We start from the raw sequence: 26,004 nt of genomic DNA, 5'->3' as shown, positions 1-26,004 counted from the left end.
GCTGCAATATGGCACAGGGATGCAAAACTTTACTTGTGTATTTATAGGCCAGAATATTGACAAAGCTGACAAAACTTTTCTTGGGTATTGATAGGCCAGAATATTGAAAAGGCTGAAAACTTGACGTAGGTATTGATAGATCACAATATCGAAAAGGCTGACAAATCTTGACTTAGGTATTGATAGACCACAATACTGTAAATTCACAAATGATTGTGTGCATTTATTATTGCGATTTTTTAAGAATGGACTAAAATGCAAGATTCATTATTGTGATTTCAGGAAAATTTGTATACAGATACCTATTATGTCTGTTTGTTTTGTTCACACATTGTTGTCAATATAAAGGAATTTTAGGAGACTTTCATACAAGTGAGAGGTTTAGCTAGCTGTGAAACCAGCTTTGATCCACCATTTTCTACATAAGGAAATGCCTGTGGGTGCAATCAACAGTTTTTTTCTATGACGTCATATTTTAAGGGACCATGTCTAAGTGACCCTTAGTGGTGGAATGGTTAATAAAGATACTTGTATAAAACTAGATATCACTGGAATCAGAATTGTCTCTACTTTATATTTAAATAAAAATATAGTGTACTTTTAGTATAGTAAAAAAGTTCTATCCAGAGAAAATGGGGAAAAAGTTGCCTAATCTGAACATAAAAAACCTGAAATCAGCTCATGTGCATACCCATGTAAACATGATACAGGCACATTTCCCATAATCAAAACTGTATGAAATTCATAGGTTTTTACCTGGCCTTTAACAAAAATCATGTTTCAGGGTACGGTTTCCTGCTTCGAAAAGAGCTACAGTGGCTGCAAATAAGTTTTCAATTTTCACTGCCAAAACAAAAGGATGTTTACAGTGTTGTCTCCCCTCAAAACATGTATATTTAATCTAATTTTTAAGATTATTTTAATCATTTAACCTGTTTAAATTGAAAGCTAATTAACTAATTTATACAATCAAATACAAAAAACATGATACTTTTTCACCAATTATATGAATAAAAAGGGATTTCCCTCCATGGTTATTTTTAGTCGGGGAATAACCCCTAGTTTTTTATACGAAACTGTTTATAGCACCCTGTACCAAGTCAGGAATATGACCGTTGTTTTCCATTCGTTTGATATGTTTGAGCTTTTGATTTTGCAATTGATAAGGGACTTTCCGTTTTGAATTTTCCTTGTAGTTTGGTATTTTTGTTATTTTACTTTTTATTTATGTATCAGATGTCAAAATGCGAGTTCTTATTATTGCGATACTCACACAGTCGCATTATTCACATTAATAAAAACCCTGCAATAATTTCTGAATTTACAGTATTGAAAAGGCTGACAAAATTTACTTGAATTTGCATACACAACAGTATGGTACAAGTCTGTAGAACTTTTACATAGATATAACACAGGCAATTATCTCTGTTAATATACAATATATGTTCATTGTCGGAAAGTATAATATTTATTTGTACAATATTTAGAAACAGGACCAAAAACGAGGCTTGCTGAGTAAAAATACATTTTATATTTATCTTGCAATTTACACCCTGCACTTATAGCTTTACTTGTTTAAATCCACATCATTTTGTCGGATTTTTCAAAGAAATCGACATAGCTTAAACACGAACTGCGAAGAGAACCCATTATGAACTGTAACACAAAAAGAAATTTCTACATTACCGCTTGCCCAACATGGAAGCAGGGTAACAGGAAACTTTATTTGTACAAGTACAAATAAAGCAAAAAAAATATTTGTGTATCTATTATTTGTACAAACTTGTATCCCTTTTACTTAATACAAGGTACTCATCTGGCATTTTACTGAAACGACACTTGGTGTGATTTTTTTCTATTTCACGGTCGTCTTTCCCAATAAAACTTATGATAAATCGTTAATCTACATTTATTTCTCTACACAATGGTACAAGCCTTTTCTGTCGGAATAATATGTGGCATGTTATTATTTCTTATCAAGCTTACAAACTGATGGCCATCTTCTGGAAATTAGACCAGTTTATTGAAATATTTGTTTTTTTGGGTAACTGACTAGTATATTCGCTAGTATTTAAACCAGTGTAATAATTTCAATGTGAAGAAAACTTAGTTCTGTTAAAGTCATCACATAGAAGAAGAGGTGTAACAATCAATACCCTAGAAATATTTTTGGTACATTCAAGTATTGCAGTATTTCTGGAAAGATTAAAAACATATATGGTAGTATGAATTTTTCAAATAAAGAAGATATAAACCAGTAATAGTTTAATTTTGGCAGCTTGAGTTAACATACATGCATAAATAAATAAGTATAATATACACACAAAAATATTCATATAACACAATACAAAAGATACACATACAAATAAACTAAATAAAGCTTGCCCAAAAGAAATATTTTTCGTCTAACTCAAACAATTTCAAATCGAATAATAAAGGTACAACCTAACAGTGTGAGTAGATTTCACTCACTTACAAATATATATTATTTTGTCTATTATCTTTTCAGTCAATTTAGCAGACGAATTTCAGATGGTAATTACTGGTTTTTAAATTATAAAAACAAACCCCATTGAACGTTTTTTATCTTATGCTTTATGGAGAGATAAATCTGTTATATTTGATTATTTATCTTTCAGTGCTGCTTATGGTAAACCTGTTGACATATGGTCCATAGGTTGTATACTGGGGGAACTCAGTGATGGCCAACCTCTTTTTCCAGGAGAGAGTGAAATTGACCAGTTATATGTTATACAGAAAATCATGGGACAGCTGACCCCAGATCAGATGAAAATGTTCTACACAAATCCTCGATTTTCTGGTCTTAAGGTAAGAAAGTGTACAACCTGTAAAAATTGTTTGAGAAAACTAACAAAAAAAGGATGTTATTTATACTATAAACTTTGATACTGCCACAGATGAAACAATGATTTATGTTGTACTTTCAGTTTCCTTCTGTAGTCATGCCGCAGACATTACAGAAACATTACCAAGGATACCTGTAATCATGATTTATGTTGTACTTTCAGTTTCCTTCTGTAGTCAGGCCACAGACGATACAGAAACGCTACCAAGGAATACTCAGTGGTGTCTTGATAGACTTTATGGAGGTAAGATTATAAATAAAGCAAGAGTTCACTGTTTTATAGAAGATCAAATTTAGTGTCAGCTTTTCATCTGATAATAAGATAAAAATTTTATTACAAAACTTTTTTTACCAAAAAAAAAAAACCTATGCAAGACATAGAGATGTTGATCTGGTTGCTATGGGCAGGTTATGCAACATAGGGATATTGATCTGGTTGCTTTGTGGAGGTTATGTGAAACAGGGATATTGATCTGGTTGCTATTAGGAGGTTATGTGACACATGGATGTTGATCTGGTTGCAGAAGGAGAGGTTATACAACATAGGGATATTGATCTGGTTGCTATGGGGAGGTTATGTGACACAGGGATATTGATCTGGTTGCTATTTGGAGGTTATGTGAGATATGGATGTTGATTTGGTTGCAGAAGGTGAGGTTATACGACATAGGGATGTTGATCTGGTTGCTATGGGGAGGTTATAGGACATAGGGATGTTGATTTGGTTGCAGAAGGTGAGGTTATACGACATAGGGATATTGATCTGGTTGCTATGGGGAGGTTATATGACATAGGGATGTTGATTTGGTTGCTATGGGGAGGTTATATGACATAGGGATGTTGATTTGGCTGCAGAAGGTGAGGTTATGTGACATAGGGATATTGATCTGGTTGCTATGGGGAGGTTATATGACATAGGGATGTTGATTTGGTTGCTATGGGGAGGTTATATGACATAGGGATGTTGATTTGGCTGCAGAAGGTGAGGTTATGTGACAGGGGTGTTGATGTTGCAATGGGGAGGTGGAATTAGGTCAAGGAACAAGTCTATGCATCAAAATAAACCCCGGATACTGTACAGATAAGGACAAAATCTATAAACATCCTCTTCGTATATTACCGTCTTGTATTAATATTGTTGCGCAAATCTTTATATATAAATATTATTTCAAGATCATATTTTTTAGAAAACATGATTTGTAATGAAATGATTTCCTTGTTTGTTAACAGAATACATTAAAACTAGAACCTGGAGATAGATATACTATTGATGACTGCCTTCAACATCCTGCCTTCCGTACTCAGCAACTTCTCAATCGTAATCAACACATTACCATTAAACGTTTAAACAATCATAGTGCTAGCAAAAAACGCAAAAGTGACTTGACTGACCAAGTTAACAGGTAAATATTTGTATTTTAGTAAAGAAAGAGAAAAAACACACTGATGAGGTCAGAAAATAAAATTTATAACAAAAGAAACGCAAGAGTGACTTAGTTGACTATTAAAGTTAGTGAATCAACCCTTCAAAATATAAAAAAAAAAAACAGCATGCAAAAGTGACCGGCTAAATATTTCAGTAAGTCATGCAAGTGTAGCTCAACTGACCAAGCATTTTCTAAGAAATTAGAAACGATATGTAAGAATGACTTTGATAGCCAAGTCAGTGGTTCAGTACTAACAATTAGTAATAGCATGCAAGAATGATTTATTCGAACACACTTCACTGATCAGGCTCAGTAGAAAACAGTTGCAATAAGAGTCGCTTCCCCTTACAAAGTCAACATGTAAATACAAGACAGGAAAAAAGGTGAATTAAGGAATAACTGTACTGTAGTTGAAGAGTTGCCACCGTCAATTGGCGATTTGATGGTCGCAAACGCAGTTTTACTGGCGACGCGTAGCAGAGACAGTAAAACGGATATTTGCGACCGTCAAATCAAAATTGATGGTGGCAACTCTTCAACTACAGTACTGTTATTCCGATTCTAATGCATTACAAAAAGAAATAATACGTTAGAGCTTGAAAAAATGTATAAATTTGAAATTTAAACAATAATTCCGCGAAACTTCATGAATGATTTTGGCGCAAAGACGTCATGGCTAAACATGAGTCATACAAATAAAAACTTACAAACTGAAGGTTATTTCGTTACTTCTACGATTCAAATTTGGATAAAATCACATCAAAACGGCGATTTTGAGGTAGGTGCTGTTTTATTTTCGATAATATTGTAGTAATCGAACATTTGTTTATCCATGAATTCAAAATGGCGGGTCCCTCCTTAGTTACGACTGGTCAACTGTGGATTTGACGGTAACTTTTAGCCAATGAAAAAAATTGTTACATAAAAATTGCATTAGAATAATTGATTCAACAAAAACATAGTTACTGTAAATTCAGAAATTAAAGTGTGCATTTATTATTGCGAATTTGTCATTTTAGACCAAAATGCGATTATTATTTTTGGGATACTGAGACAAATTCCGCTTCATTCATTTTAAAAAAATCCAAAATGTGAGTTTAAATTATTGCGATTACAACCCTGTCGCATTTTTCACAATAATAAAAACATTGCAATAATTTCTAAATTTACAGTATTTGAACTTTGGTGGATAGTTGTCTCATTGGCAATCATACCTCATCTCCTTATTTTTATATTATACACATGATATACGAAAAAGCAACAGAAAGTCACTTGCCCAATAAACATGCAAATCTAATTTCTAAATATTTGTTTTGTCCATATATGAATATTATTTCACTTTAGAACATCTGTCAACATCTTTAGAATATTCAGACTTTCTACTCATTCGTTAATCTTTATTTAGTTTATCTCAACAACTAAGTTATAATTGTTTATTATTGAATTATTTCTATTTTTTTTTTTTAAGTATTTTACATGATCATAATTGGATACAATAAATGTTGTCTCACATAGAATCTTTTTTTTCATCAAATGATTACAAATAGAGATACAATGTATTAATTAAGATTTTACAGTTTTCTGTGACCATCTTAGTCTTATTTGGAGCTACAAATTGTTTACCGATTTAGGCAAAAGCAGTTTAACAACTATCTTGCTGTTTTCCCTGGAACTTTTATTGATTAATTATCACTCTTGTTTTAACCCTGACCCAAAAAGTGCAAAATTATTGTTTTGACTTGTGTAAATTAGGATAAAGTTAATCCTTTTCTGCCAAAGATAAAAACCAGAGGTCATTTTAGGTATTAAGGTTATACAGAATCATAATACGGACATTTATTTCCTTACAGGAACCATTTTCTATAGAGTAATGGTTGAGTTTAGGGTTAGGGTTAAATTTAGAGTTAAAGTTATGTTTTAAGGATAGTGTTAGGTAAGGGCTGAGAATAGTAGTTAATATATTACAGCCCCATATGGGTTGGGTCCCCTTAAGAAATTGAAGGCCACAATGTAGATGAAATCAGGTTTTGTACTGAAATAATTGATGTTTGTAACAGGGAAATTGTCCATTTATCTTTGGAAATTTGACAAATTCCAGGTTGTATCCACACAACTAACCCTAACCCTAGCTAATATAGGTATGTACATATTGTCATTATAGTCCTAATGTTATGTAAGATATAATATTTGATATTTGTGTTTGTAGTGAAAATTTGAAAAATTTAAGTATGACAAGACCTGGAACAGGACCCAAAAATAATGAGGACCTTAACAAACGACAGGAAGAGAAAATGGACACTGAAGAAGATGTATATACTCCTACACCGGCACAAAGTAAATATATCAAACAGGCTAAAAATGTGTCAAAAAGTAACGCTGATAAACAAAATGGTGAACCCAAAGTCAGAATTGATATAGAAATGATGGAAAAAGACGATAAACGCAAAAATTCTGCTAAACAGAAAGGAATTACATTTGCTAGTCAATCAGAAAATATGAATGGAGAAATGGAACAGGAAAAAATGTTTAACATTGAAAAGTCTGTAGTAGTGCAAAATGGGAGAGCCTCTCCTCCCGCAAAATCAATTATACCACGGACACCAAAAGATAAAAAATTTACCATAGAAAATGTGGATTCTAAAGCCAATGTAGATAAGTTTGAAACAGAAAAGATGTATCAGTTAGATAGAACTAATGCTGAATTCAAATACTTCAACAATGTGTCGTTAGAATCACGGACGGACGTTAGTGAAGACGAAACAATGTCCAAGGACAGCAGTAGTACACCAACAACTGAAGAATTAGACATTTCATTTACAGAATCTAAATACCTCAAGAAAAAGACTTCTCCAGATTTAGATTTTAGAATATATAAACCTAAAGACAGTACTCCTCCCGATCAGCCTCCCCCAACGCCTAGAGATGGCAGGACTAATAATACTTACATATCTACTAATAAACCCTCCACTTATACCGTTAATGTTCAAGCTCCGAATACTCTGGCAGACAAACATGGCAGTCCTCAGCAGGAAAGGAAAAAAGTAAGTCAATATGTTTGTATAACAATCAGAATGTCAACTAAATCTTATTCTTTGTGGACACCTACGATGTTTGATCATGTGGAAATTTATATTTGTGGAACACATTTTACCTGAGATAATTACGGCATGAGTTTATAAACCCAATCCAAGAAAATAAATTTAATAATTTTAACAAAACTGATAAAAAAAATATATGACCCAAAACTTTATAACAGATAGTGGCAAAGGAGAGTTTAATACACGCACCTGCAAAGGTTTGTTTCATTCCACAATTTTTGTTTCTGTATTTTATATTTCCTCATCTTTGTAAATATCTGATGTGTATATTTTGTCTCCTTTTTTATGAAATAATATTTTTTTTTAATATAGCATGTACTATCTATGCAGATGGATTGAAATATAAAATACGTCTTCCATCTTAACATACCAGGTTGACAATACACAATTACTATTGAAATGGGGGAAAAATATGGAAGGAGCTCGTGACCTTGGATGACTTAAACATCGGATAAGTCAAATACTTTTGTTGAATCTCTTGGCTGTATAGGATTTACAATTTGCTAGATTTCAGACACTTAGATTTCAGACATTTTGTTTTGTATTGTTCTTTACCAGATCTAGATACCATAACCATCAAGTTACATATCCATAGACAGTTGTCTTATTGGCTCCTTATAGACTCAACAGTCTCAATAGTGATACATTGGCTAACAGATAAGATATAAAAGCCAGATACTGATAAAAAAATAATAACTTTCATCAGGTATCCTTGAGATAAACTATCAGAAAGCAAAATTTATAAACATTGAACAGCATCAAAACCCAAAAAGGTCTAACCAGTATAGCCACAATTATCTAAGATTTTTTTTTGCCAGAGAGAACTGCAATTTTAGTCCTCAGCAATTACATAATTTCAAAACAAAATGAAAGGATTTAGAAATATTAACATTTATATTTCTGTTTCAGTTCTTAGACAAAGCTATGCAAGAAGAACTCCAAAGAATAAAGTCAAGTACATTAGGTCGTAAGAAGGAAAAACCACACCAGGGATCTTTTATACAGACAATAACAGACAGATTATCTGATGCTAAAGTAAGTAGTAAGGGATCTTTTATACAGTTAATAACCGACAGATTATCTGATGCTAATGTAAGTTGTAAAGGATCTTTCATACGGACAATTACAGACAGATTATCTGTAAATCTTATAAAGTAAGTACATGTTGAAGGCAAAGCAGGACTCTCTTACCTCAAAAATAAAAAAAAGGATTAAATTCGAGATCTTCTTGGTAAATTCAAAAGCATGACATCATCGTCTTTTGATATGAAGCATTCTATTCTCTTTCTCACGCGGATACAGTTTAAAACCTACTGAGATACTGAGTTTACCAAATTACACACATTACAAAGTTTCTTTTTCATAGTGAATGAATATCTATTTGTTCTTCTTACAATGTACATGGAGTCAGTGGACAATGGGAGATAACTCAAAAATTCCTTCAAATATAACACCAATCTCATGAATGAGTTACACCGGCTGACATGACGTCAATCAGCCTAAACAACTTCATGGAACAATTGGTTCTTACTGTGCGTAAAGCATTGTTACATCAGAAAATTTACAGGAAAATGCACGAATTTGAAAGACGTATATACATTTTAGGTTTACAAAGCACAATGAAAAAAATCTTTGCACACTCAGTCCTAACTTGCTTTTAGATATTTGTTTACACAACTGTGTCTCAGCAACATGTATAGAGCCAGTGGCCAAACTTCATACAATACTTTGCAGTGAGGTGAGAGTGGCCTTTCAGTTAATTGCATAGAAAATAATCGCTATCTAGATTTAATTAGTTAAGAATCTGACGATTTTTTGCCAGAAACAGCAATTAGGTCAGTAAATTGTTTAAAACATCATATTTGCATGGATTGTTTTTTTTGTTTTATTTTATTCTCACTTTCATTTTAATTGAATTGAGTTTGAGGTATTAAGTTTCAAGATTTCCTTATTTTACTTAAAAAAAAAGACTTAGTTTTTGGCAGTGAATATTACACTTCTACCTTGACAGCAGCAATAGCAGGCAAGACAAGGGGTTCCACAGAACAATTTACACTATATTTTGCCTTAAATACTGATTTTTTATATTTGATATTAGTTGCAAAATCAAGACACAAACATACAACAGTCCAAGTATAGAGAGAGTAGCTTTATAAACTATGGAGGGAATGGAATGCAGGTCAACAAACGCAGCAGGAACCAGTACTATGGTAGGTGGGGGAAACCAGATAAACTTTGGAAAATTATCTTTTTTTGTCCAGTTAGAATTTACAAAAAAACCTTAATTAATTTATTTTATATTATTTTGCTCATATGATTTATTAAATTTGAATTGCTACTTTTCTAGTGCCATATATAGTTATTATTAGTTCCTTCATAACAAATACATTCCAGTGACCTAATTCCTTTAATAATACTAATGAAATAAGGATGTCTTACATACAGCACTAGTACCTATTGATACAAACCAACAGGTCAGTTGTCTGTTGACTAATAATTTGTAAGTAATATGTACAGAAGTTCAGTGACCCTATATTTGTTTTTAAAGAAACAGTACTTAGATTAATAAACAGTTGTAGTTATGAAGTCAGAATGAAGCCAACTGCAACAATTTGTGTCTCTTGTTTTCATTACATAAAACATAGCTTAATTTTAATTTGCCTAGAGAAACTGATTTCACTATTTATTCTTGTATTTCAAAATAGACGACAACCTTCAGCAAGCTCGTGAAATTCTTATAATGAAAAATGTTCAGAATATCCAGACAGCTCGAGGTACACAGCCTGCAGTGTCTATAAAACAAATCCAGCCTCCTGCTCTTAACAGATCTAAAACACTAGGTTTAATTTTATAATACATTTTGTGTCTGCTTGGTGAATGGCTAGCTTGAAAGGCACAATGTAAAGAGTGTATTTGTTTTAACTTCAATGTCTTGTCAGCATGGTGAATGGCTAGATACAGGGGTACATTTCAGTCAATTGGCATGTTGAATTCACAAGCTAATAGGGTTTACTTGACATTTCCAGCTCATTTAACTGCTTATGGCCATGTGAGCTATTGTCATCACTTGGCTTCGTTAGTTATTCAAAGATCTCCTCGGGATCTGCTGAACCAGTTTAAACCAAACTTGACATGATTGATCATGGGAATGTTTTGATTATTGTCTGTAAATTGAAATTTGGTTTATAAAAGAAAATTACAGTCATGGCCAAAAATTTAACAAAAGGGTACAATGTTAGTAGTTATGTAGTATCTTGAAAACTTTCATGGATGCAGAAAATATGACAAGCTTAAATTGTTAAGAATGTAAAGATCTACCTTTTATTCACTTCTACAACAATTATCTCTATAGAAGTTATAGCCCTTAAATAAAAAAAGTTTTACTCATTTTTGTGGTTTTGCCTTCAACTTGAAAACTATATAATAGATAGAAAAATAACTATAATCAAGAAAGTGATTAGGTATTCCAAATATTAAAATTTACAATATTACTTTAACCAAAAGTGGAGACTCTATTACAGGAGTTGATGCACTTAAATGATGATTTTTCACTAATCAGTGTGTTTGCTTATTATTTTCGTAAATTTAAAAGATAAGCATAAACTGTAAACAGCAAAAGAAATAAGTAATTATACAAGATCTAAAAATAAATAATTAAATGACTCAAACCATCAATTGACCTAAGGAGGGACTTTTTGCACTGAAATGACAATTTTCATCAAATCATAGTATTACTTCTTATTATCTTTGAAAACTATTTAAGATAGACAGAAACTTTTAACAGCAAAAGGAATCACCAATACCATATCTACAATTTAAGTTACATGACCAAAACTGTGTAGCCATGGATCTTTTGACAAGGACCTTGTCTAAATGTTTGTCACAGAGCCTATTGAAAGGGACTGAAACTTATTCAATCTCTGGACCAATCAATGTCAGAGATTGTTTCACAGCTTTTACACTAGTAACGTTTTTCACATGAAGTTGGAAGTGCACATTGTTAATGGTTGATATGTTTATTTAGATGGGAGTGTTACAATGAGGGAATATACTTCACCAAGAAGTCCAACACCAGGTATATTTTGACAGATGTTTGTTCACAACAATGACTTCTTCAAAGTGAATAATATTATACATTTTACTTTAAAAAATCATATTGTATTAAGTTGTTGATAATTTTTAATATCAGACAATGCATTTTGCATAATCTTTTTCTCTTTCTTTATCTTGATTTCAAATTAAGATTGACCACTCAGTAACATCCCTTTTCAGAATATATTGTTAAAAAAGAAGTCATTTTGTGGTCTGTTTTCTGCACAGTATTGATCTGAAACTCTTCACTCCTTTTCTTTTTGTTCTACTCTCTGTTTTGTGCAGTTAGGATCATTGGATTATGGGATAGATCACATGACATAAGTTTAACAAAATAGATGTTATGTGATTGTGCTTTGTAGAATTGCTTTATTGGAACTTAGATCTTTTTATCAGATATAGATATTTTTGTTTAGATTTTCAGGACTGTTTCCAAATGAATATATACATTGTGCTATTATTTTTAAAGTTTATAAATTAATTCAATTCATTATCAATGAATCAATAGGAATAAGTTATTTAATTCTTGGGTTTACAACAGTTGGTTGTTCATAAACTAACTTTTGCCATACACATGCCAACAGAGCTTGTCTGCTTAAGTTAACACTGTATTAATTTGTGTACACAAGAGTTGATTGTTCAAGTTTATTACTGTATTACCTTGTGTACACAAGAGTTGACTGTTCAAGTTTATCACTGTATTAACTTGTGTACACAAGAGTTGATTGTTCAAGTTTATCACTGTATTAACATGTGTACACAAGAGTTGACTGTTCAAGTTTCACTGTATTAACTTGTGTACACAAGAATTGGTAGTTCTAGTTTATGACACACATGCTGTTGTTAACAGAAGTCAGTCATTTGTGTATATAACAGACCAGCTTGTGATTACAGCAGTCAAGTCTTTTGTGTATATAACAGACCAGCTTGTGATTACAGCAGTCAGTCATTTGTGTATATAACAGACCAGCTTGTGATTACAGCAGTCAGTCATTAGTGTATATAACAGACCAGCTTGTGATTACAGCAGTCAGTCATTTGTTGGGTTAACTTGTGTTGAAAGGTGTTGATTGGTCAAGCAAATTAGATATTTTGGTTAAACAAGAACTGATTGGTTGTTAACCACAAGCTAACTTGTGTTATTAAGAGGAGGTTATTTGTTTACTGTTAACAAGGGTTGGTTATTTCTTTACCCAATATTTGCTAATGCTGTTTGAGTTGGTTGTTTGGTAACTTTAGATTTACTTATGTTAACATGAGTTGGTTATTTGATAACCCCTGAATAACTTATGTTAACATGACTTGGTTATTTATTAACCACAGACTAACTTATGTTAACATGCCTAAGTAATTTAATAACTATTAGCTTACTTTTGTTATCATGAGTTGGTTATTTGTTAACCACAGACTCATTTTTGTAAACAAGAGTCAATTCCAGATTAACTTTTGTTAACAAACGTCTGTCATATGAGTTAACCACAGACTTACATGTGTTAACAAGAAAAAGTCTCGGTTTAACCACAAACTTATTTGTGTTGATAAGAGTTATTTGTTCAAGTAAACCCCAGTGTTACTAGTGTTAATAGAAGTTAAGTGTTCAAGTAACTAACATACTAACTTGTGTTAACAGGAGATTATGGTCTCAGTTAAAATTGCTTATTTTTGCTGATAAGATTTGATTTGTAAAGTTGGATAATTTTACATTTATGTTAGGAAAAGTAGATTGTTCAACTTAATTGTAGACTTACTGATGTTAACATATGTTAGATGTTTAAGTTAGTTAGTTGATTAGGTTAACCCTACTCTTTCTTGTGCTTACAAGATTTGTTTGTTTGAGTTAACCTGACATACTGTTGTCAACAAAATCTCTTCATTTGAGTTAACCTGACATACTGTTGCCAACAAAATCTCTTCATTTGAGTTAACCTGACATACTGTTGCCAACAAAATCTCTTCATTTGAGTTAACCTGACATACTGTTGCCAACAAAATCTCTTCATTTGAGTTAACCTGACATACTGTTGTCAACAAAACTCTTCATTTGAGTTAACCTCAGACTTGCTTCTGTAGACATTGATTTGTTGTTCAAATTAACTCTAACTTTTAATGTTCTTTTGATAACAGCTGTTGATTGTTAACCAAACTTAATTTTATCAATAAGAGTTAGTTATTTGAGTAAGATTTATGTGTATTAACAAAGACATGGGTTATACTAATGATATGAATTATCACAGTAGTTTATTTGGTAATTTCAGGATCTGTAACACTTAGCATTGTGGGTAAATATGAAATGTATCTAAGGAAAGAGGGAGAAACTATTGAATGATGACTTACAATCAGTTATTGGAAGTGGGGATAATTAATTTAACACTACTGTCAGGGAGAACTAATATTCTGTTTCTTGGATACATCCCTTATATTTTTAGAAGTTCTCTTTACTATATATATAATATATGGCACATTTCTTTCTGTAAAATTTGAATTTTATCTTTATATTGAGAATGATCAATGTTCACCTTTTGATAAAGTTACTCATCTTTTTCTTTGTCAGTTTTACAGACTAAGAGCCATTGGTTTAGCCTTATAAAAGTTCGATCTCAATATGAGCATCCTTAAGCTGTTCTGAGATACTGATTTTAAATGTATTTCAGAGAGAATGACTATGTGACATAAGATAAGAAAGTTACATGAATCATATTTCATAGTGCTACTGGTTCTGATACTTTGTAATCTTTAATTTAGAGTTTTAAGGTGTTAAAGTTTATATGTTTGTCTGAGATCAATTATCGAATGTTCAAGGCTAAATTTAGTGCAAGAGGTCAATCCACTGGTGTTAAAGGTTTAGTTGTTTGTAATAGTTCAGTTTCCTGGTGTTCAATGCTAAGTATAATGCAAGAGGTCAATCCTCTGGTGATAAAGGTTAAGTTGTATGTCAAAGTCCAATTTTTTGATGATAAAGGTTAACTTTAATGTAAGACTTCAAACAACAGATTACATTTGCAGAATTTTTATTTATTTTTGGTTACATTTTATGGCTGTTTACCTACAATCATGTAGCTAGGCCCAGTTCTAGAAGAGACATATTTTATTGATTACAATAAAATGCAGTAGTCAGGTTATATATTTACTGTATTTAATAATGCACTCTCCATCCTTGATGTTGATGCTTTGCTTCAGTAGATCAGAACTACTATGACATATTTGGCCAGTCTCTGTTATCTTGCCTTGCACCAAATATTGATAGATGCTTTGTAGAATTAGGAGTTACCATTTATTACTGCCTGCAGTCATTTAATACATTGCCTTCAAGGAATTACATAAATATTGCTTTTTCAGGCTAACCTTTTAAAATTGTTATGTTTCTTGAACTACAAGAACTAGCATTTAAAAAAATATTAATTTATAATATTGTAAACAGAATGTGAGGGCCGTCAACGCTGTACAATATGTCAATGAGATATTAGCTAATCTAAGATGAAATACTCGAGTTATTTTAGAGCATTTATATTATATTTTTGTATAGTATCCATACTTATCAGTTTAGAATTTAAACATTGACAGACAACACATTATTACCCATGCTATGTTAATAGGATCATCGTTGTAGTCACTTTTCATCAAAGTAATTTAGTTGATAATTAGTAATCTTTTTGTTAAACTGTAGAAGAAATATCCAGATATTTATATGCATGCACTTTATAGGACAAATGTCATTCTTAAGCAAGAAATCAGATTACTGAAATCTTTGCAGGAGTTCATATCAACCCTATTTGTCTTTAGGATTAAATATAAGGGGTAAAAGGGGGGGGGGGGGGGGGGGGGGCACTTTAATCGTTTTGTGGGAGAGTGATTTAAAATCAGGTATGCCACCCTTTTCACAGATTTAGAAAATCCAAAATACATTCCTTATCATATATTTTTTGAATAAAATAAACACATAGCTATATTACTATATCCAAGGACAGTTAAAATAGACTTGATAAATGTCAGATCATTTAACAAATAATTTTAATCACATCCTTTCACATCCTTTCAAAAAAGTTTCAGATACTTAGGATATAATCAGCAACCTTATCATGTATTTAATCAAAATTTCTCGCCCCTTTTCATATAATTATGAAGCTTGGAAAAGTGACCTATTCCAACAGCTCATCACATATTACTTAGTATGTGATGTGGCCTATGCTGAGCTGTACAGCATGATTTACACTATATCACATAATACATAGGTGTAAGACAGGGTTTAGCAAACTTTATTTTGTTTCACTTTTGGCATTTGATGATATTTTGTTGTTGTTAAATTTTATGTTATGATAGTCATATATAACTTGTATATATATTGCTAGAATGTAATACACAGATATGTTAACTCTTACTTATGTTAAATTCCTTCTCATAGTTTTTATAAGGCTTCATAATGATATAGTTTATTGTTTGTTCTAGATATTGGTTTCCACAGAGAACCAACCAATCAAGCAGTTCAAGCTAGACCACATACAAAATACATGAACCTGAACCCTGAACCAGTGACATCACAGACGACCTATAATAATAGAACTTATGGTCAAGAGACTTCATGGTAGCTATTTACACAACTAACATATCATAGATATAAGAAGATGTGGTATGAGTGCCAATGAGACAATTCTCCATTGAATGTGTAAAAAGTAAACCATTATAGGTCAAAGTACGGCCTTCAACATGGAGCCTTGACTAACACCGAACATTAAGCTATAAAGTGCCCAAAAAATGACTAGTGTAAAACCATTCAAACAGGGAAACCAACGGTCTAATCTATATAAAAAACGAGAAACAAGAAAGACTCATAAACCACATCAACAAACGGTTTACAACCACTGAACAACAGGTTCCTAACATATCAACATCTTATAAACAGACAAGTTTTTGCTATGATTGCACAGCATAACTAAAATATATAAAAAATTATAAATCAGACAGTTACATAGCATAAAAATATATATGTATCATGACAGAAAGGCAAAGTCAAAATTGGTTAAAAAAAAAGATGTTTTAAAAAATCTATATAAAAAACGAGAAACGAGAAACACTTATGAACCACATCAACAAACGACGAACTACTGAATACTTGTTTTGTGTAGTACTTGTGCTGTATTATTTTAATTTTGCAACAAAGAGCCAGAAAATAAACTTTTATTTTTCCCCCTTAAAATCTGACAAATTGTAATCATGACATCACTTTCAAGGCCATTAGTTGTCAAATTCATCTTCACCCTTTCCACTCAAATTCTCATATTTGATTTATAACAAAATGAAGTTTGTATGAATACAGATTCAAATGAGATTGAATTATTGACTTGCAAGCCAATAATACATCAGTGATGTTTTTAAGCAAATTTGAACCAAAATGACTGCAGATACTGGAAATATTATTTCACAGTTCCGCTTTTATAAATGTTTGGAATAAAAAACAAAAAAAATCATATTTTATTTTTTTTTAAAACTTTTTATCTAACGATGTTACAGTAAAATTGTGCCATTAAGCTTCAGCTAACTTAAACATTATCTGAAAACCTTATTTTAAATTTGAATGTGATTGAAAACAGTATAGTGTGGTATTTTATTTTCTATTAATGTACATTGTGAACTATTTACCAATATTTATTTTTAGGCGAATTGTTGATAACACTTTTACCAATATCTATTTTTAGGCGACCTGTTGAAAACACGGAACTACATTCAGGTTCTGTTATGCATCAACTTGCCAAGAAAAAAAAGAAAAAGAAATTTTTACAGGTATTTGTTTTATCTAGCGTGATTCTCACTTTCGTAGACAAAAAAAGACAGAGAAGATACCAAAGGTGCAATCAAACACCTTAAGTCAATGAAAATAGGCAGCATAAAGCTCTAAATAAAATAATGAAAATGGGCAGCACAAAGCTCTAAATAAAATAATGAAAATGGGCAGCACAAAGCTCTAAATAAAATAATGAAAAGACTGAATACACTAATAAAAACTGAAAGCTAAACACTGAGAAAAGGAAATACCACAAAAACCTAGATGAACACACAGGCTCTTTTCACAAAAAAACCTAGATAACTTGTACTGAAATGTTCATGAATTTTTTCTCTTTTAAGTTTTTTTGTGACATTCATCGCAAGTTAATTCTTAGGAAGGATCAGCAATTCTTGTGATTAGAAAATGATCTTGTTTTCTTTGGCAGTCCTGTTTAGCTTACTTGACCTAAAAGTAACATTAGTAATTATTGGCATAACTTTGTGTCCCTCATTTTCATTTGTTGGTTTATAACCTTTAAGGTGGCACTTTAAAAAAGGTTTGGGCAAGAAACATATGGTGTCTTGAATAAAAAATCTTCTGATGTTTACAGCAATCAATCAAAATGGCTACTGTAAAGTGGTATATATTTGCTGAGTTAAAATTTACTGAGTTTTATCTTACCAATTTCCTTATGGTAAAACTATCAAGAGCTATAAAGTATTAGAAATTTCTAAGAAATAGATTCTTCTTTTATACTTGAATCAGTTCAATCTAAATTAGAGTTGAACGATTTCTTTGTCATTACAAGCTACACTAAATGATTGCAGATTAATGATTCAGTTTACTAGGATCCTGCAGTTTATTTAAATTTGAATTTTATATTTTGAAATGAACATGAGCATAGAATTTGGTTTTGTACATTAGGACCAATACTGTTCTATTGAGTTTGTTATTAAGGAAAGTTCATCTTTCTTAATGTTTGGGAAGATGTTGCCCCTTGGCGCTACTAGTTGAAGGACAAGGAGATAGGTGACGAGAACATAAATACAATTCTCTAGCCTCCTGTAGACAGTATTTGTGTATTGATTTTTCAGATATTAGCCAATGATAATATGGGAAGAGTAACTCCAACCAGTCGGTTTAATCCGTCACGGACAACAAGTCGGATAGATTTTGATCAGATGGATGAGGATTCCTGTGAGGCTCAGATATCTGCCAGAGAACCTCTACAAAACAGAGATTACATGTCAAAGGATATGTATGAAAGCAAATACGGCAAACAAATATCACTACGGAAAAGAACAAAGACACCAATAGACAAGGTGATGATTAAGGCTCATAGTGATAAACCTCATATATGATAACATTTTGAAATTAGAACTCCAGTTTTGTACAGAATTTTAGTGGCATTCTTGATTTGTCAAAATGTTTATTCCCAACACTTTACATAAGCTTCTAACAAAAAATGATACATGTATTGTTAAGATTAAAAGATATTTTATTTCTAGGATTGGGGGCTATATAACATTCACTTTATGTCCAGTCTTTAAACAAATATTTCCTTCAAACTTTTCTCAGGTAATACAGTACTAAAGAAGAGTATTAATTCATATTACAGTACTAAAGAAGAGTATTAATTCATATTACAGTACTAAAGAAGAGTATTAATTAGTCCCCTACCGATGAAGTCGAAGGGGACTTTAGGTTTGCACTCTGTCCGTCTGTCTGTCCGTCCGTCTGTCCATCCGTCAGTCCGGCAAATCAGCTGTCCACACTTTTTTTCTTCGTTCTTGAAGATATTGATTTGATACTTGGTATATAGTTTTGCCATGACAAGTTATAGATCAAGTTCGAATTTTGTTCCGGTCTGATGATTTAGTCCAGAGTTATGGACCATAACTCTGGACCATATCTAATGTTAGAGTACTATGTTAAACCATATTTCTGTACAAAGGGAGATAACTCATTTTTTAAAAGACATTCTTTGGTAAATTATTTGAAGAATTTTTTGGCAGGTTTGTTTTTTATTTTGTATAAACTAATTTTCTGAATGCTATATATATATAAAAAAAAATTATGAAGTGAAATCCTTTAATTAGATAATAATCTATTTTTATTAATGTATATATTGCATTACATTGTGTAGATAAAAATTGTTGACATTTTATAGATAAGTTACAAATCTATATTAGTTTGTGACAAATAAAAGAAAAAATATTTGGAACTATTAATTATATTTGATTATAATTTGAAAAATAGATATACACTGTATTACATCATATCTAATTTTAGAGAACTATTAATCATATCTAATGTTAAAGTGTTTTCCCCACTTTTTTTTTATCATGCTTGAAGATATTGATTGATAATTGGTATATTTCCTTTCTCTATTGGAACTGTATACATATACCTTACAACAAAATTATTTTCATTTACCTGTGTTTAAAGTTATTGCAAACGGCTGATATTTTTGTTCGAGCAGATTGTTTTTCTTTAATTGTTTAACATTTCATACCGATATAACATGTTACTTTTATTATTCTTCCCTTAGTTTATTTATTTCGTATTTACATTGTATCATAGGTCAAATTTATTTGTTCAGTGTATGTTCAATGGTGTTAATATGATTGAGTTAAGCTATTTCAGTTGATATTTTATAGTGTGTCTTTCTATGTTGTGATGTTACACTATTGTTTCAGAAAAAGGGTGAAGGGTTTGGTACCATTAAAACGTTTAAACCTGCTGCATTTGTTTGCACCTGTCCTAAGTCAGGAATCTGATGTTCAGTAGTTGTCGTTTGTTGATGTGGTTCATAAGTGTTTCTCGTTTCTCGTTTTTTATATAGATTAGACCGTTGGTTTTCCCGTTTGAATGGTTTTACACTAGTAATTTTGGGGGCCCTTTATAGCTTACTGTTCGGTGTGAGCCAAGGCTCCGTGTTGAAGACCGTGCTGTGACCTATAATGGTTTACTTTTATAAATTTTGACTTGGATGGAGAGTTGTCTCATTGGCACTCATACCACATCTTCTTATATCTATATAGTTTTATCATGACAAGTTATACAGATCAAGTTCGAAATTTTGTTTCGGTCTGATAATTTTGTGCAGAGTTATGGTCCTTGGACTTGAAAAATTCACTCATTTAATCAGTTTTCCACACTGTTTTTAGTCATGATTGAAGATATTGACTTGATTTTGTTTACACCATGACAAGTTATATAACAAGTTAGCTTTTTGTTCCAGTATAATGAATTTTTACCCGGTAGGGGACTATGTATTGCCATGCAATACTCTCAGAATGCTTGTTCATATTACAGTACTAAAGAAGAGTATTAATTCATATTACAGTACTAAAGAACAGTTCATATTACAGTACTAAAGAAGAGTATTAATTCATATTACAGTACTAAAGAACAGTATTAATTCATGTTACAGTACTAAAGAACAGTATTAATTCATATTACAGTACTAAAGAAGAGTATTAATTCATATTACAGTACTAAAGAACAGTATTAATTCATATTACAGTACTAAAGAACAGTATTAATTCATATTACAGTTCTAAAGATCAGTATTAATTCATATTACAGTACTAAAGAACAGTATTAATTCATTTTAAATTGAATTGTTTTAATTGTTCAATATGCTGAAGGAACTAAACACATGTTCGTGTATGAGTATTCATAACAGGTTTTAAGAAACTAACAATTTGGTGTTCAAATTCATCGTGGAGTGACTGACCATCGTCTTTCATAATGATCCCTGTATTTACATTGGTATAAATTTACAAAAGATCAACAGTATCATCAATGATTATTTATAATGAATTCCATTATTCTTATACTTACAGAATCCTCGATTACAACCATTACAAAAATCATCTGGAGTTCATCTACTACATCTAAATACCCATCAATCAACATTGACAGGGATGGACCAAGTTTGGCATCACAATAAATCTGAATCAGACACACGCCTTACAGGGGTGGACCTTAGACCAGGCTGGTTATCTAGGCCTGGGTCCGTATTAGACGATAATCAGGACTTTTACTCACCACGAGAACCGGGGGAATTAAGACCTTTAAAAAGTGGAAAGGGCAAACCACACATTGATTATAGAGGCAGGGATAACACTTAAATGTATGTCATATGTTTTGTAGTAGAATGAATGTTCAGCAAGGACAAATGAAGGAAGGAACGTCGTTTCAGGAAAGAAATCTTAATAAGATCAAATAAAACTGATCTTTCTTGTAAATGCCTGACCCAATTTACCAAATTTTGTAAAGAGAAATAAAAAGAACTTGATTAAAACTGTTAATATAAAAATCCTTAATATTCTATTTAAAAATTTTCAAGCTATCTTCCATTTGGATATGGTCAAGCTATCTTCGGGTCCGAGATGGTAAAGAATTATCTTTCATTGAGAGATGGTCAAGCTGTTTTCCATTGGGAGATGGTCAAGCTATTTTCTGTTTGAGAGAAAGTACAGCATTATTTGGAGATGGTCAAGTATTGGAACTTTGATAACCTTTTTTGACAATTACTAACAATAACACTACCATATTTGGAGTAAAAGTAATGTAAATTTCTGTGATTAAAACAATGTTAGTATACTGATACTATATTATGAACCACTTATATTGAGATTATAAAAGAAAGAATCAAAGTTTAACAACAAATGGGAAATATTTGCCTCTTTTTTATGTACTTTAGTACATTGACTTGTAACAGCCTTCATTGTATGATAGTATTAAAGTGATTGTATCATAGACTGATGATTGGAGGGAGAATATCATTTCTATAATAAAGTATATATTACCAAAGTATATTGTAATAATATTGTCAAATCTAATGGATTGATACACACTACAAAAGAATGTAGAGAAAATTTCCTAAATTAAGATTCTTACCATGGATAAGTACCTTTATTTTATTTAAATATCAATACTTTTATATGCTGGTATTTATTTTACTACATCCAATTTGGGTTTGTATCAAACATTTGATGGAAATTTGAAATATAATGTATAAAATTGTCTGCATACCTGACATCAGAACTTCTACTCAAACCAATGCATCAATGTAGGGGCTGTCTTAAAATTGCAGCGAAGTGATTGTTTTTGCTCTATGATGAAGACCTGACTGTGACTTTGAGATGAAGAACAGCAATCATAATGCTGTTTCCTTGTTATGGTGTTTTTATGTATGAGTAGTGATTTTGTGTCATAAATTTATACACCATATCCTTTTCTTTTTCATTTGAAGAGAACAACCCCTTGGTCATTTAAGTAAAGGCATGTGAATCTCAGAAGGAAGAAAATTCAAGTGATCTCATACTTTTGTAATAACTGTTTTTATTTCATTTTTAGTCACAATAAACAAAGTCGTTAAAGGCTGAATTGAAATATTTAGGAGAGCATTTTTGACCACTTTATTGTCCCCAGCATAACGTGTGGCGGGGGACATGGAAATACCGGGCGTCCGTCCAGTCTTGTTGGCGCTCTCACGGGGACAACTCTTGCCAGATTTTTATAGAACTTGTACTATAGGTTAATATCAGCAATATCTCGGACAAGTTATATAATGGTGGCCGATCAACTTTTTTATAAAAGAGTTATGCCCCTTGGAAATATTAAATTTATGGAAAATGGCCTCATTAGCGCTCTCACAGGTACAATTCTTGCCAGATTTTTATAAAACTTATACTTAGGTAAATATCAGCAATATCTCGGACAAGTTCTCTAATGGTGGCCGATCGACTTTTTTTAAAAGAGTAATGTCCCTTGGAAATATTAAATTTATGGAAAATGGCCTCAATAACGCTCCAAAAAAAAAGTGTTTTATTTAGTTATTGCCCTTGTACCTTGGATAGATAAAATATGTGCAATGCGGGGGACATTGGAACTCTGTTCTTTTATTTAAGATTATAAATAGAGAGCTATTTTAGGTAATGAAAAAAGTGCTATTTATGTGGAGCTCTCTGTAAAATTAGTGATAATGTCATGAAGTGGACTAAATTGTCTCTCCTTCCTTGATAAAAAATATTATTGATTTCATAATGAAATAGTGGAGTTTCATTATTCTTACAATTAAAAATTTTGTCACAGAACATTTTGGATCCTAGGTTGTGGTTCTAAAGCTCTTAGGTCCATTAAATGCAAAAAATCAACATATAATGACAACATCTCCAAAATGTGCTGGTTTTGAATCCCATGATGTATATTTTGAAGAGATTGTTTTAACATAGCATCAATTTGTGGCTATTGAAATGGATTCATTTAAGAACCAAATTGTGGCCTTTTTGGTATACGGGTACATGATGAAGTTGAAATTACTAACCATATATCCCCAAAAGTGAACTTGTTCTTTCCACATTGTGTAATGATTTCCTGTGAACTGAAATTGTCACTAAATTTTTCTGTGACTGACCATCATTGACCATCATGTATGCAGATAATTTGTACAGATATATGAATTGTGTTCATTTTATTTCATTATTGCTGAAATGCTTTAACTTGTATCTTGTGATATCAGTTTTATACAACATCTAGTGTTTAACTTGTATCTTGTGATATCAGTTTTATACAACATCTAGTGTTTAACTTGTATCTTGTGATATCAGTTTTATACACCATCCAGTGTTTAACTTGTATCTTGTGATATCAGTTTTATACAGCATCTAGTGTTTTGATAATAGTACCTAATAGACATATGTGATATAGAATTTATACAGTTTTATATTTTGTTTTATCATATCAAATTGTTGCTTTTATTTATTTGTAAAATGGCCATGAATTTTATTGTTTTATAAATTTCCTTATTCTGATAGTGTTATAGATTGAAAATGTTTGTAATCTTTGAACCAAACTTGGGGACAAATTTTAAGCAGCATCATTTTGAAGATACACTCCATATATGAATCATGTTTGACATATTTGTAGTCACAAATCAAATAATATTTTCAGTATAGCTGACCTACTTTTAACCTATTTTAAGGTTATCTGATGACAAGCAAAGGCCATAAGAAAATTGTGATAAAATTGTTTTGATATATTCATCAGTTAACACATACTAGATCTGAATGATACCAAGGTCATTTCTGGAAAAATATATCTGTTAATGGCAGGTCATTTATTGTTTCTTTTTAATTTTAGGACTTGGATGTTTTGAACTTGACATATTGTAAAGTCACCTGTCTTGTTGAAGACTGTATGTTGCCCTCAAGATTTTTTTTCCCTAGGGTTGCGGTCTTATTGACACATACCCCACATCTTCGTAACATATATTTTTTTTAACAGTTTATTATTTATTTCATAGATGCATGATTCATTTATGGACTGATACTTCTAAAAGGCTCTATTCTAACTGATCTATAGTAACAAGCATTATATTTACACACAGTATACTCAGTTTATGGAAATCTTCAGTATTATAATTTATATGTATGTGATTCTACCTCAGTTAAAAAGGATCCATTGCTTTAATATTATCTAAAAACTTATAACTTAGTGAGATAGCATTTTACAACTTGTTTTATTGGAGATTAATCAGAAAGAAATATTATTTTCGAATGAATTTAACTCAGGTTCTTATTCTGTTTCATATGAGATTTTAGTATTACATTTCTACAAGTACTTTTTCCTTTAGTTTATACTCAGTTACACATATCACTTTAAACCTTAGAACTACTGTAAACTGTTTTCTAACACAGTGACAACTGTTGTATCTTTTGCAGCATTTTCCATGTATTATCATTTAGGTATGTTATACTGATTCTCTATATACATTATTGGTATCTCTTTATTTTTAAGACATTAAATCTAATGAGTAAAAACATCAATACATTTGTTGAAGTAGTATCTCAGGATGTTTTGAAAGGAAATAAGCATTGAATTTATACATTGACAGTTTTCTCTTTAAATGCAAAAAAAAATGTCTATATACAGTCCAGAAAGTATAACCTTGTAATAGATGACTTTGATACATACTAGATTAATTTATATGCTGCAACATTGTCCCTATACAAATATTTATACATTGAAACCGTCCATAAATATTTATGTGCCATTGTTATATTAAGGATGAATAAATTAAAATGATACTAATTTTTTGTTGTATTAATTTTGTCTCCCTGAAGGCCACACATAGATGTTGCTTTCCGGCGTCTGAGGCAGCTGTTGGAAAAGATGAAAAAGAGAAAAGATCCTTTCTTAAACTTTCCTTTGCCAACAAAGGTCGTGATGCCATCAATTTGAGCAATATCCTTCATCATAAATTAGTTCACTCAATACCTCCCTATTTTAAAGATCAGTCTGTACCTATCATTTCTTATACCTATACCAAACCAATTGCAACTGCAATTTTCAATTACAAACACGTGTTGCAGGATCTCAATATTGACGACTTCAAGTCTAAACCTCCTTATTGCACCTGTGCTAGTTCCCCATTCATATATAATCCGGCTGGCCAGGTTATTACTGGTGACCCAACTATTGTCAATAACACTTCTCTGCGAAAAGTGTTATCCAAAGGCCCGAAACATCATGAGCCTAAATCCATCAATTGGATACACAACTTCAAAATACTGATGGATTCAGTCGAGGATTATGCTAGGCAATGGGTTAAACGCGAGAAAGAAGACGTAGATACTCTTTCCGAATGGATTAAGGCTGTGAGGTCGTTGATACAAATCAGAATTAAGAAACTGAATGGGTCTATTAATACCCATGCTACATCAATCTTTAAAGACCCAAATGTTGCTA

The 26,004-nt window shown here is 31.5% G+C and overlaps 1 protein-coding gene and 1 long non-coding RNA gene across 12 annotated transcripts in view; one reads left to right on the top strand and one right to left on the bottom strand.

Annotated features, from left to right (window-relative positions):
• Positions 1-25,347, top strand: part of LOC127726180 (cyclin-dependent kinase-like 5) — a 62,256-nt gene extending 36,909 nt beyond the window's left edge. For 6 of the 11 annotated variants that reach the window (XM_052233448.1, XM_052233449.1, XM_052233447.1 and 3 more), the window contains 11 exons: positions 2,640-2,829; positions 3,030-3,110; positions 4,097-4,269; positions 6,500-7,334; positions 8,301-8,426; positions 9,490-9,601; positions 10,097-10,231; positions 15,927-16,062; positions 17,174-17,258; positions 18,336-18,563; positions 21,093-25,347. In XM_052233448.1, the coding sequence (XP_052089408.1) occupies positions 2,640-2,829; positions 3,030-3,110; positions 4,097-4,269; positions 6,500-7,334; positions 8,301-8,426; positions 9,490-9,601; positions 10,097-10,231; positions 15,927-16,062; positions 17,174-17,258; positions 18,336-18,563; positions 21,093-21,380 (2,389 nt within the window). In that variant the 3' untranslated portion in view covers positions 21,381-25,347. Of the gene's footprint in view, positions 1-2,639; positions 2,830-3,029; positions 3,111-4,096; positions 4,270-6,499; positions 7,335-8,300; positions 8,427-9,489; positions 9,602-10,096; positions 10,232-11,415; positions 11,467-13,738; positions 13,763-15,926; positions 16,063-17,173; positions 17,259-18,335; positions 18,564-21,092 lie in introns of all 11 variants that reach the window. The other 5 variants (XM_052233450.1, XM_052233454.1, XM_052233453.1 and 2 more) reach the window with 5 other exon arrangements.
• LOC127726182 (uncharacterized) lies at positions 11,493-13,732 on the bottom strand. Its single transcript, XR_007993355.1, has 2 exons — positions 13,535-13,732; positions 11,493-13,367 (listed from the first exon to the last, which is right to left on the bottom strand). It is a non-coding gene; the product is annotated as an uncharacterized LOC127726182 (long non-coding RNA).
• Positions 25,348-26,004: the final 657 nt, after the last annotated feature.

This window comes from Mytilus californianus, unplaced genomic scaffold (genome assembly GCF_021869535.1).
Source record: "Mytilus californianus isolate M0D057914Y unplaced genomic scaffold, xbMytCali1.0.p SCAF_17, whole genome shotgun sequence".
NCBI classification, from domain to species: domain Eukaryota; kingdom Metazoa; phylum Mollusca; class Bivalvia; order Mytilida; family Mytilidae; genus Mytilus; species Mytilus californianus.
Note: the sequence above shows the minus strand (reverse complement) of the source record. Positions and strands in the feature narration are given on the sequence as shown.